General features: G+C 48.3%; 1 protein-coding gene across 3 annotated transcripts in view; it reads right to left on the minus strand.

The window, feature by feature from the left end:
• HIVEP1 (HIVEP zinc finger 1) overlaps positions 1–13,021 on the minus strand; it is a 121,197-nt gene extending 108,176 nt beyond the window's left edge. Inside the window, exons 1-2 of one of the 3 annotated variants that reach the window (XM_084795435.1) lie at positions 12,910–13,021; positions 6,758–6,900 (exon numbers count right to left, since the gene is read on the minus strand). In XM_084795435.1, the coding sequence (XP_084651561.1) occupies positions 6,758–6,797 (40 nt within the window). In that variant the 5' untranslated portion in view covers positions 6,798–6,900; positions 12,910–13,021. Of the gene's footprint in view, positions 1–6,757; positions 6,901–9,829; positions 9,951–10,229; positions 10,363–12,909 lie in introns of those variants that run through there. The other 2 variants (XM_084795434.1, XM_084795436.1) reach the window with 2 other exon arrangements.
• Between the last annotated feature and the right edge of the window lie 1,002 nt (positions 13,022–14,023).

Below are 14,023 nucleotides of genomic sequence, written 5' to 3' on the forward strand. Positions count from 1 at the left end.
AGCTTTTATAAAAACCACCACTGGAGCAGGCTCATGAAGTGACAAGTGAAAGGGTTCTCCTTAGTCAGATAACCCTGAAAAGCAGGTTAGGTCTCTTCCTACACTGGAGTGGAGCAGGGGACAGAGGTGGCAGCCATCTCCACACCTGAGAACAGCACTCAGGGGATGAGTCACACTGAAATATTTTATAATACTTCAGTATAATAAAATCGGAGAAAAAAAAATCGGAAACATTTCAGTTTTCTGAATACTAGATGAAGACTAAATGCTGTTTAACCACTTCTAACATGAAAAAAACAAGGCAAGGGCTGAGTGAGTTCAGGCGGAAAACTGGCAGTGGTGGCAGTAAACATGGACGCTCCTTCCCAGGTGCCTTTCTGCACTGGCCTCCCTCTTCTAGAACCTCCATCTCCAGCAGTCAGGACAAGGACAGGCCATGAGCACAGACAAGTGGCCTGTGTCGCACCAAGTACAATCCGGAAAGAGTTCTCTGTGGGCACTCCTGTCCTCCACTTGTGAAACACATGCAATCCAGAGGTTTGACGTAAGCCACTTCTGGGAGGTGACTGCCCTGCACCAGGCATGTGACAAACGCTGCTGTAGCCCTGCAGTCTACCCTTCACCCACTATCTGCACTTTACAGACATGGAAAACAATTTGCACACGACCACACAGCTCCAGGTCATAGCAAGAAGTCCTAATCTGTGCCTTCACCACTAATCTAAAGTACAGAGCACAGCCATATCCAAAGAAACCTCCTTCTCCAGTGTACGGGCACTAACACAGACAGAGCCACTAATGGACAAAGGGCAGAGAGTGAAAAACCTAGAACACTCAGTCCTTAACGGGTAACTCCCATGAAACCCCTTCCCTCAGGGCTCAGGGACATAGTCAGAAGAGGAGGCAGAGACTGTAAGAGCTGGTGGGGATAGACGACACCAAGGAAAGCAGTGTCTTCTAGGCACAACAGAACTGACACACACATGAAGTCAGAGACTGTGGAAGCACCCATCGGGTTTGCACAGGCCGAAGCCAGATGGGGTCCTGGTGCTGAGAGAGGAAGTGGACACAAGTGCTCATCCCTAACCCACAAGTTCTGGCCAATGGAGCCTCACTGGGTATATAAACCACACTTAAGAGCAGACCTGTAAGCCCAGCAGTGGACGGCCAGCACGAAACAAACTCAGTGGCAATGTAATAGGTTGTCTTTGCTTTTTATCTCACAATGCTTTGTCTTGGCATGTTTTCCCTTACTGTCTTTTTACTTCCTACTATAATTTCTGATTTTGTTTTTATGGGTTTTGTATTTCTGTAGGTACACGTGTTTCTCTTGCTTTTTTCTTTGGTTTTCCTTTTTCTGTTTCTCTGTTTTGTTTTATTCTGGTTTGTTCATTAACCTATTTGTTTTCTACAGAGAGAAAGAAGGTGTGGAGTTGGATGAGTGGGGTGGTAAGGAGGAGCTGGGGAGGATGAGGGAGGGCAGTGTCAGTGTGCAGAGGACATAACCCTCCCAAGGCAGCCTAGGGCGAGGTTTCACACCCTACAGAAGCGCACACACTCACTCAGTTTCCCCGTGTAGGTGACGCTTTGGACCATATGGAGTTAACAAGATGATCAAGTAGCAAAGCACGCAATTCCTACCTAAGTTCAAACCCACACATTTCTCCAGTAGCAATTATCTTCTCACTTCCGAACCGTCCTCTGCTGGGCAAGAAGAACAGTCTCCCCTGTTCTAACACAAGCCGGAGATGAGAGCTGTGAAGAACAGTAAGGGCAGAATGTTGTGAGTACAAGAGGACACAGACAAGTATGGAAAGAGGACCCAGAGTGTGTGTGTGTGGACAGACCAGGGACTCTGACAAAGAGGAAGAAGAGAAGAAAAAAAAAAAAAAAACAAAAAAACAACTTCAAACTATAGGTAAGACTTTGGCCAAGACACTCCACGGGGGCAGGGGATAAAAATGGAGAGGGGCAAGAGGCACCTTCAATGAAGAAGGAAAGCACAGAGGTGGTAAACGTTTGAGCTGAGTTCTGAATGGCTAATGGCCATCAATGACACCCAAGAATCCAAGCCTAGCTGTGCAAAGGCTCCTGGGCAAGCTCAGGACACTGCTCCTTATCCTGTAATGTGGGGTGGGGACACTCATAGACCCCCACATGTCCAGATGGCCATGATCTGATAAGGCCCAAATGCTGCCAGGCATAGTTTAATAAAGTTAATTCGCAGAGCATGAAAAGGGGCCTGTCTCATTTTTTGAGGTGTTCATAGTAAAATGCATGCAGCCAAAAAAAGTGAAAATTAGCCACACAGGCTAACATCTCCTATTTTGCATCTTGCCTTCCAATCTTTAAAAAGGCAAGGCTGTGGAACCTTAGACTCAAATACAACCAAACGGGTAGCAGTTCTTCCCTTTCCACAGCCCTGAAACATGTAAGAATGACACGCACAGCACAGGACAGGCCTGCGTCTGCAACGTCTGGCACAGATCATCTGTCAGTTACCAGTTCCTTGAGCCTCGTGACCTAAAAGGCCAGGAAAACAAACCCAGGAAGCTGATGAGGATGACTTGGCCTCAGTGTATGGACTGTGGGCCACATAGCTCCACTTCACTGCCGCCTCAATAGGACCACACATGGGGTCTTGGACCTTGATATCTGCCACATCACTGTCTATTCTTCTGGAGACAACCTACCTAGTTGTGTCAGTAGAGCAAAGGCTGGAAGAGACCCTCTCCAGGGACTCCGGGGCAGCACTCTGAACTGCTCCTCTCAGCAGGGACCTTCCATCTGCTCTTAGACCCAGGACTTGAGTGGGTCACCTCAGAGAGCAGTCAGTGTTAGCGCTCTGTGGCAGCCTGTACTGTGCAAGTCGAAAGAGCAAGGACAAAGACTCTGCCTGGATTATATGACCAGGAATGTGAAAACCTAAGGCCTACAAAGTGGAGCACCAGCCATGTATAGCAGCCTCCTGCAGGCTTCAAACCTACTCTCTGCCTTTGCCAAATCAAGTCTTCTCAGATTTGTCTACTGAAGTGTCTCTGATAGGAGAAATGTGCAAAGGCCACCCCTTTGGGAAGCACAGACCACACATGCCTAACAGTGTGCATGTGTGCTTTCAATACAATCGGGTACTTATAATACTCATTTGTGTGTACACAGAAACATATACAGACAGACAAATACACACGTATACATACATGTATTTATCTGTATTTTTCCCAAAATAAAACTCCCGTTCCAGGCAGTGTTATCCTGTCCCTCTGCAGTATCCTGAGTATATAGCAACCCAGATCAAGGACTCTATGTTTAAGTGTTAAGCTTGGCATCGAAGAGTTAATAAATATAATTTGAGATTTTTTTCAAGAGAGATCAACCCTTTTTTATTGATGTCAATTACTAAGGATAAGACAAATATGCTTCAGAGACTGTTTTCTGAGACAACCTGCAGAGGGCTGGCCTATGATGCCAACAAGGCCAGTGCAGACTAGCCTGCGTCGCACTCCTGGTCTAGCTGTTTTCCTTTCTCTCTATTTCTTACCTATCACAAGAGATGCCTTCGGCAAGTAAACCAAAGGGCCGTGGGGAAGCAAAATATGACACAACAAGTTATCAAGGAGAGAGAAAGAACTTTCCCAAGAAGTAACTTTGGTCATGTCTTTCACCAGCTCTTTTCCAACACCAAACTCTTCTCTCTCTCTCTCTCTCTCTCTCTCTCTCTCTCTCTCTCTCTCTCTCTCTCCCCCCCCTCTCTCTCTCTCTCACACACACACACACACACACACACACACACACACACACACACACACCCCTACAGAAGGAAGCTATGAAAACTCCACTCTCCTTCCACCTTTCCCAACTCAGCCTTTCCTAGCAGAACTGCAAGCTTCACCCTCATGCAGGCCCTGCCCAGTAAGGAAAAGGGCTCAGACTCTGTCCTACAGGAAGCAGGCCCTGCAGCAGGCCCTCCTTCCCAGCCTGCCATCCTTCTCCAACTGCAGTCTGCCCTTTACAACAGCACAAATCAGCCACCTTCCACTATGATGGCCCAGGACCCAACGTATGTCAAGCCCTCTTCAAAAAGTGAAATATATCCTAATTTTAGAAAAGATACAAGTTTCTTCTTCTCGTTGACTCTGTTTGACCAGTACAGATATTTTGAGGTCTCTGAGCAAATGACCTCCTTTCAAATAGATCATCCACAGATGCTCCTGGACACAGAACAGAACTGTAAACTTACCCCAAACTGAAAACAGCCCACATTAAAAATGTGTTTAACAAACAAACAAAAACAAAAAAAAAAGAAAAAGACATAAAGAAGGATGTTGTTAGACGGAGGGAGGGCTAGCAGGGCGGAGGGGAATAAGACAAGTGGGAGCTATGTGATCAGACTGCACTATAAAGTGAAACCATCCAGGAACAATTTAATTTAAAAACGAGTTTAAACGGTAGGGGTAAAGCTCAGTGGTAGAGGAGGGAAGGAAGCAGGCAGGCAGGCTTGGTATTAAGATAGAACTTCCACAATGTCTGCGGTACTCACAATCATACTTTTCTGCCATGTGGTACTATGCACTATGTCAAACAGCATTCTCAGCACCAAAAAATACCATCTCAAAGCCTCGGTGAGCTGAAAGCTTTACAGCTTTCAAATATTCAGCTGAGACTTGATTCTTTTGTGTCAAACTAAACAAGCATATCAAATTTAGTGTGCAAATGTGTTATCATTAATAAATGGCAAAAACTAATGAATAATTATTTTTTAAAGCTTTTATGATTTGGGTCTAGAGAGATTAGCTCAACAGCTAAGTGGACTTGCTAATCTTGCAGAGGATCACAGTTCAGGGGCCAGTACCCCCTACACTGGACAGCACACAGTTGCCTGTAACTCCCAGGCTCTGACACCCTCTTCTGGCCTCTGAGGTAATTGCACACATATGTGCATATACCAACATACAAAGTATCTTTTCAATTATGACTTGTTGTTAATAAATGCTTGCTTTATATCCCTTTTTTATACTTTCTATTCTTACAGAACCAAGAGCCTTTAAAACTTTCTTCAGTTGGGATAACCACTGAGACGTAACAAGAATAAATTAATAAAGGAGAAAAAAAAGTTAAAAAAAAAAAACTTTCTTCAGTGAAAAGAGGTTATGAGCAGAAAAGCGCTGATTGGCCCTTGCCTAGGACTCAACACGTGCTCATGCTTGCATTCTAGGAGCAACAGCCTAAGCCACACAGGCAGGGTGTGCTGTAGTCGAGACCATGGAAGATGTGTGGAGGGATGAGCACTCTGTATTTGCATAACAGAACCACCAACCATGCACTTCCCTATACGTAGCTGCAATATGAAGAGATGTCTATTTCACACAGTATTTTGTTTTGCTTAAGGTGCTCTGATGTAGCAGATCTTTGCTTGACACAACTACACCATTACATACACATCCATATCTTTGCATGTGTGTGAACACTTGTCTGCACTGCTACAGCACATGTGTGGACATGAGGATAACTTTAGGTGTCAGTTCTCACCTTACACCTTGTCTAAAACAGCGTCTCTTGGTGTCCGGGTACACCAGGCTGTGCGGCCCACAGCTTCTCCGCCTTCTCCTGTTTCCGCCTCCCCTTCTGTCAGCCTGAGATTACAAGACCTGTACTACCGCCTCCACATGGCGTCTGGATAGCGGAACTCAGGTCCTCCTAATAGCATAGCAGGCATTTTACCAACTGAGCCATCGCACACATCCAATACTGCTAAATCCTTATATACTGGAGTCCAACGGAAATGATAACTGCTACTCACAGTGAATGAAGCGCATCAAAACAATAAAAATCATTTGACAGGGAAAAATGTGCTTACTTTCCGATATTAAATACCCTTACCTTTAAGGGAAACCATTTACCTTTGAGTGTTAGTCTCAAGGGTGTCTTGTACATATCCTGCATGCTTTGCTTGGTTTTGTTTGGTGCTGGGATAGAACCCAGGGCCTCAAGCATGTTAAGCCCATTTTCTAGCCCCAAGTTAGATCTCCAGCCTTATGTATAAATTTTGACAAGATGCTTCTTTGTTGAACCTAAGGCAGTTTCTTCTGACTTTTGCAAACAACCTACTATGTGACTGTCAGTTCCAACTCTCCCCACTTCTCCAGCCTGATGGAACTCACAGAAGAAACTCTCCCACTGCTATGGAGGGCAGCAGGAGAGCTCACTGATCCTGCACCTGCACCTGCTCAGCATGCTTGAAGCTCAAGGTACAATCGCCACAGACACAGAAAAGACAGAGGAGGAGACTTTTATTCTTTCCTGACCATGAAATCACAGTGATTCAATTATCAGACAACATCAACCATCCATTTCAGATTCCATAATTTCTGCTGAATGGTAAATCATGGGGCAGTGGTGGCACACCCTTTAATCCCGGAACTGAGGAGGCAGAGGCAGGAGGATATTTGTGAGTTCAAGGCCAGCCTGGTCTACAGAGCAAGTTGCAGTACAGCCAAGGCTCCACAGAGAAACCCTGTCTTGGGAAAAAATGATAAATCTCAGCCTTTAACAGGTCATCAGAAAAGATCTATAATTGTATGAAATTAATTCATAGAGCAGGCAAGGGACAATTACTATATAAGACAAAGAGGAATGAAGAAAAATGGAGCTATCCATGAAGTAGTCGGTGTCGAAGAAACCCACAGCCATTGCTAGTACCAACAAAGCACTTGATGGTGAGGTCATTAGAAGCCTTTCTTCACTGCTCACAGAGCCTTACCTCTGAGATTTCTGGGATGAATCTGCTTCGTTCGAGGCATTTTCTTAGATTTAAGAGCTCCTTTTTCTTCTTAGAAATTGTTGGAAGAGGAGGTTACAAAAGGCTGGCTCCATGTACTCGTCAGACATCAGTTAATCCACATGCTGGAAAGAAAAAGATAAAAGCAGTAAATCTAGCTACCTTCAAAAGAAAAGGATACTTCAAAAGTTAGAGCACAGAGCAGTGCTGACCTAAACTCAATAGAAGGCAACCTTTGCAAACATCACTTGCTTTTAACTAGACATAAGACTTACCACTCTCTGGGCCCTCATGCTGAGAAAACAGGTGAAAGAAGTCACCAGACATTGGTTAGATAAGAGTGAAAATATTCACTTTAGAATAGCATTACTGGGTGTCACCAAAGTGAATGTCAAGTGACAAAGAGTCATGTTGTATACAGTCCATACGCCCATTCATAATGGAAGGCCAATGTTCTGGTCATGCCATTTTAGTTGACTCGGTTAATATGCAGTTGCTATGGTGGCTGTTCCCCAGTGATGACATGCCTCCCTTCCAGGCGCATGGCAGGACTGCACACGCCTTTGATCAGCAGCTGCATATTGACCTTGGAGTAGACCACAGACATGCCTCACATCCATGCTGGCACACTGAGTTATCAGAGCAAGATCTTCCAGAGCATTCTGTCCACTGTGGCACAGGCCAGGCACTGTTCCAGACAGTGTATGTGACTAAAGAGTTGCATTGCCAGTAATACAATATGATCATGCTGCCTAAACAAAAAGCAGCCCTTTGTCTGCTTTAAGTCTCTGAGGCCTGGGAATTACTTGTTACTGCAGCATAACCTAGTGCCTTTTCAAAAGCAATCTGAAATGCATCATCTCAAGATGTAATTATCCATCAGGCATGTCCAACCTACAGACCAAGGGCAGTAGCCACGTTTGACTCAGGATCTCTAAGAATACCGCCCAACACAAAATAGGAAACTTATTTAAAACATTACGAGATTTCTTTCGTGATTTTTTTTTGTAACCCTGTTGCAAGGTTCTTGAGCCATGAAATTATTTTGCAATGTCAAAAAGCTGAACATGCCTGAAACTTGATAACCACCCATCTTCCTAAATCAGCAACCTGTTCTTGTCTCTTCCATTAGATTCTTTCTCAATAATCAGTTAAAAGTTTACCTTTAATTTCCTGCAACAATACTGATAAGCAAAGCCCAGTAAGTTGGTACTAGAGGTGAAAGGAAGTTTAATCACTAAACAAACACAATGGACTAAGGATGCTGTGTTTAAAGCCTCTCATCATATCGATTACTGAATACTTAGTGGGGACCTGTTTTACTGTAGCTTTCCACTTATCACCTAATTTAATCAGAACAACCCAGACAACAGCTCCAATTTATCCATTTTACAGGGGGGAGGGACCAAGTTTTGAAAGCGATAACAACTGAGACAACAGTTCTAATTCACCCACTTTAAGGGGGTAAGGGGTCAAGTTTTGGGAGAGATTTTGAAACTTGCCTCAGATCAATAAGTACGGAATGTGGCCCCACATGACTCCATGCCCATTTCCTCTGAGAAGGTAACACCTAGCTACCCTAGTCAACCCCCTTCCCAAAGGGATGAATGACACAGCAAATCAAGCACCAGGCCAGGTTCAAGGCCAGGCTTTACCCCATGCTGTGTAGCCCCCTCCAAGGCACTAGTCCTCTCTGAAAAGAAGATCAGATTTCCCAAGCAGTAAACCCAGGAAAACATTACCCACCTCAGACTGACTGTCAGAGGGACTAAGCTAAACAATGTAGAAGCCTGCCACACGAAAACGCTGAAATATTAATTCTCGGGAAGAACGCCTCTAAAAGAAAGAATGTGTATCCCACCGTAAGGTTTTAAAAATGTATGCTTTCACTTTAGCTAAAGCACAAGGAAAAGGTGGCTACAATTAACGTGCTTGCGGCTGTATTCCTAGCACGGCTATTAGTCGGCATAGCACAAACTATTCAAAATCCAACGCAAGGGGAATAATGTGAAACAGGACGGTCAACGGCGGATGATGTCTCTTGCAGCACCAGTTAATGACCCACAAAAGATAAGGTTCCTCAACTCCCTTTACCACAGAGGCGTCAGTTATCACACTCAAGATTTTGGCTGCACAGAGACTTTAAAGACAGAGCTATGGATGCGCTGTTCCTTATTAAAACTAAAGCTTTTAAGCGGTCACAATATTACGAAGTTTTTAAAGCGAGAACTCTGATTGTAGGCCGATCACGTGACCCCCTCAGCCCACCCCCCCAAAAAAACAGCTCCCAAACATAAATCCAAAATATACAAATTCCCAACCTGTAACAGCTTTTAGGCGACCCCGTTTTGCAGCCTCCACCCCCTGTCCCTAGCTGTCCAGGCCACGTTTAAACCTGCGGTGGAGAAGTGGTTATTTTCAAAGACGACAGCACGGTAGGGACTAGGACCAGTGATCAACCATTCTTTCTCGGAGAAAGAAATGCATACTACAAGGTGCAAAAACAGGACACGATCAAAAAGCGTAAAGACAGTCGCAAGGAGAAAAAACATGAATGAATGTGGAGGGCGGAGCCTGGGAAAACCCCTCTGCAACGCTGCACTGAACAAAGCGCTTCGCATGCCAGAAGGAGGGGGGAATGGAAGTGCCAGCTCCGGAAGGAGCCTAGAGTGGATGCGGAGAGCAGGAGGAGGAGGAGGAGGAGGACAGAGCTGGCTGGCGAGCGCGGCAGCCTAGAGACTCCTCCTCGCGCCAGCCTCGCCACCGCCCCCTCCCCTCTCTAGCCGCAACTCCTGCCTGAGCCCGACCCCGCGGCGATCCCCAGCTGCCCCGCGCCCCTGCCCACCGGCCCCGACCCACCGGCGGCGGGCGCGCGCCCTACCCCGAGAGAAACTACCCAGGTGGCCGGAGTAAACAGGCACTCCAGGCAAAGAACGAAAGGGAAAGCGAGCCACAAAGCCGGGAGGTGCGGAAGCCGCGGCCTGGTCTCCCGCAGCCCCGCCGAGCCCTCCTGCGAGAAACTGCGGCTGCGACCGGGAAGCCGGCCCTCTGTACCTGCTGGGATCACAGGACCGCAGCTCCCGCCGCCCGCGCCGCCAGGACCCGCCGAAGTGGCAAGCGGCTCCCGCACGCAGCATCCCCTCCGCAAGGTCGGCGCCGGCACACGCGCACACACTCACACGCACACCCGCGCGCCCGCCCGCCAGGGGGAGGTGGTCCCGGCCCCCGCCCCCCGCGCCGCGCTCTCCCGGGTGCAGCGCCCCCACCGCCGCGCCCGGCCCGCACCCCGCCCGCACCCGTCGGGAACTGCGCTGCACTTGACAACCGGGACACAGGCAGAACCTCCTCCCGCGGCTCCATCCCCGCCGCGCCCGGTCCAGCTAGCGAGGGGCACAGAGGCGCGAGCAGGGCGCGGAAGGGATCGAGGGGGACACAGCGGGAGAGGGGCCTTTACCTCTCCCGGGTGTCCGTGAGGACGGCTGGCAGCGCGAGGGCCGCCAGGGCGAAGGTCGGAGGCTTCCCCCGCGCGTGGGCGGGGCGGCAGGGGATCCCCGGGGGCGGCGGGGCGGGGGCTGCGGCGGGAGGGCGGGCTTGTGCGAAGCCGGCCCCGGGCCCCCTGCCGCCCCGCCCGCCCGCCGCCGCAGGCCCCGCCGCGGGGACCCAGGACGCAGGAGGAGGCACGGCTTGTGAGGCGGGACGGGGCGGGGCGGCTGGGGGAGGCGGGGCTCCGCGGCCTGGGGAAGCCCGGCCCGGCCTCAGTCGGGGGCGGTTGGCCCGGGAGGAGGGGCGGGGCCGGGCGGGGCCCGATTCTCTTTACCGTCTTTTGACTTTCTAGAGCAGGATGTGGGCCGGCCGGGTGACGTCATGGTGTCTCCCAGCCCCGCCCCTGGCCCTGGTGGGGAGGGGGGGGGAGGGGGAGGAGGAGGGCCCCGGGAGGGAGGGGGGGACCCCAAGGGGGTTTCCTCAGCTCCGAGTTGACGGAAGGGGAAATCATTGTGAAACTTGAAACTCATTAACTTTGAAAAATAACTTTAAAATAAAGAGAGAAAGGGGGTGGGGGTGTTGGTTTGGAGGGTCAGAGGGGACGTGTTATTTATTAAGCCCTGAACTGAAACCACTTTTTTGGTGGCGGATGTTCTATTAAAAGACCGAGGAAAGCCAAGGTTATTCCGGAGAGAGACGGTGCTTCCCAGAGCTAAAGCAGCAGCAGCAGCAGCAGCAGCAGCAGCAGCAACAAACGCAGTTAACCCCTCCTTGACTGCCTGACAGCAAGGGACTAACCCGCTAGGGAACTTTGGGAGTAGAGGAGGGGGTATGGGGCGGAGCCACCCAGCGGGCTTCTGGAACTCTGGGGGAGTGAAATGGGAAGACAGACTAATTTATTACAAACCAGAGTTTGACCCCGGCTGCTTTTAGAGAAAGGGAACTAGAAACTTCTGGAACTATCAAGAGAGCCGAATCTGGGGAGTAAAGCGGGTTTTCAAGGTTAGATATAAAGAATGCTAGCTAGCAATTTGAACTTAAAAATTCTACACATGCGCTAAAAAAGCTGACAGAAGTGACTGATTTAACGGGTCACCTCAAAGTTGGAAAAAATAAGGTGTTAAAAAAAAAGACGCAAAGCAAAAATATTCTTTGCTAAACGACCATACGCCCACTAACAACTGACCATCTGTGCAAACTGTTTTGTTCCCTTAGGCTTTCAAAACGTTATCCAGGTCGTTCCTGCTAACGGTTGACCCCTAAAATCCCCTGAGAAAGTCCTACCTCTAGCTCACTGGAGCTAAGAAAAGCTCAAAGCCCCAGAATGGAAATGATTAAAAATGGAATACTCAGTAATGGCAAGCTTAGAGCCAAAAATAATGTTTTGCAAAGGGGAAAATATGCCTACCAAAAAATAAATTTGGTCATAGGAGCAAAGATCATGCAGCTAGAAAGCTCGGATGGTGGGTAACACGCTGTTAGCCCTACAATGAAATAGTGCCATTTTACTTTTTCATCAGAATAGCACCTATTTTATTAAATGAAATAGCCAGTGGTCAGATTCACAAAACATGTAATATAGCGCCCCTCCCCCAGTTGGGCTGTTTGAATCAAAAGCTAAACTTGTAGACAGAGATGAACAAAAGGTGTTGGGATAAAGACACATTCTTCACATGTCGAGTTTTTGTTGCTTGGAACTGGAAAAAAAACTACCACAGAGTGCATATTTTGACTCAATAGTTACTGAACAAAACAGAAATATATCCAAGAACTCAGTATGTCTTTAGGATACAGCAATGGTATGAACGTTTAAACAAACTGCCTATCTGGTTTTGAATTGTCATTTCACGATGTTTTCTTAAGCAGCAAACCGGTAGAACCATTTCCTAGTAAGTTTTCTGACATTTCTAAATGTGATTTCTTTCATTACCAGAATGCAGGGAAACGAAGCTACGTTGTAGGTAAGGAGCTTGTTTCGGTTTGTTTTGTGACACGGTAAATAATAGATCCTCTGAATACAGCAAATAAATGGACTTGGATAAATGAACCTGATCGCCCTGTGAGTGGTAAACTTCAGCTTGAACTGTCAAAAATCCTGGAACAATAGGGATCCAGGTGCCCGGTGACGGTTCTAGACTAGCAAAGGCATAGAGGTTCCAAGGGACCCCTTTCTATTTAGTGATCCATGTAAACCTCTATGTTGCGCCCCTTGGGAGAAGTAGGATCCTGTGGGGACTCTGACTGCATTTCTCCAACTGAGCAGCGAGGCGAGAGCACCAGTCCAACTCGTGGCCAAGCCCGCGCGTTCCCTAACCCCAGTTCCCATGCAGCCGCCCAGGCGCTGCCTGGTTCGGGCTCCCCCTTGGTGCGGCCCCGCGGCTCCAAGGCTCAGGCCCTCCGCCCTGTGCAGCTAGCAGCGCCGCCGCCACGCCGGGATCCCGGTGGTTCCTCCCGCTGGCCCAGGGTCATGCTGCCCGTCCCTCCCCTCCGCCCTGTGCGCTGGGCTTTCCCGTCCCCTTCCCCCCCCCCCCCCCACTCCTGCGACCAGGCGACAAACCTTTCTTCGCACACATGCTCCCGCATCAACTGTCCCCTACACCCGGGCTATTCCCAAGCGAACCAGACAAAAGAACCGAGGGAAGAAAACTTACCGAACTACAAGGCAAAAAGTCTGCTCCCAAGCTTCCTGGGTTCAACTTTTCATTTTAAAAACAACAAAAGCAGAAACCAAAAGCCTCCTAGGTTGGAAGTGGGCGTGAGAGGAAACGCTGGGGGAGGCGCTTGGTTGGCTCGCTGCGCTGCCCCCCCACCTTTTTTTTTTTTTTGCTGGCTCCTACCCGGGGCTTTGAGTTATCTGCCGCACCGCCTACGCGGGTTATACCTTGAGCTCAGCGCCTGGTGACAGTTGGATATTCTCTGTGGGTGCTGCTAGCAGCCAGCGCAGCAGGTGGCCAGAAGACCGGAATCCCCCAGCTGTAACCCCTGCTGGAAAAGGACCTCTGCTGGCTCCCTTCCTCACCAGAGCTGAAGAAAGCTCTCCCAGCTCGATCTTGGAACTGTGCTGCTTGTTTTCTGTTAGAATCCGAGAAGGAGGTCTCCCAGATTACATCCTTTTTCCTACCACTCACAGCAACAAACTTGTAATAAGATTGTTTGGGTGTTCAGTTTTCAGCTCTCAGCTTTGGAAGCAGATATTATTTTCTGAGATATCCCTGCAGCCTCGAAGAGGCAAGAATACAACTCCCAAGACGATAAACTATAGTAACACACTACAGGTTCCTTCCACATCCTCCCTCTTATGTTATAGAAAGCTTGCAACTCTTGGCTTTATTTTATTTATCCAGACACTAGCTCAACCTAAATTGTGTGTGTATGTGTATATATATACATATATGTGTGTGTGTGTGCGCGCGCGCGCGCGTTCGTGCGTGTGTGCACGCACACACACGTTTTCAGTCTCAGAAGCATTACTAAGGAAAGATGTTCTGAAAGTCAAAACCAAAACAGATTAGTACTAAAGGAGGGGCAGTGTCTCCCATTCATCCCTCCTGGCATGGCACATGCCCTCTATGACAACACCGTGCTATGTTCAGGCCTTGCCCTCTGGGAGTTTACAAATTAATGGCGACAGCACAAACACATGGAAAAATACCTGGAGGGAGAAAAGATAGAAGCTACAGCTTATAAACAGAGCCAATTAAAGTCACACCGAGTTATTTCTATGACTGCTAAGAGAGCTTCAGGTGGAGGGTATGTCTACCCAAA

The sequence above is a fragment of the Acomys minous genome, assembly GCF_964271855.1.
Source record: "Acomys minous genome assembly, chromosome: 9".
Classification (NCBI taxonomy): Eukaryota; Metazoa; Chordata; class Mammalia; order Rodentia; family Muridae; genus Acomys; species Acomys minous.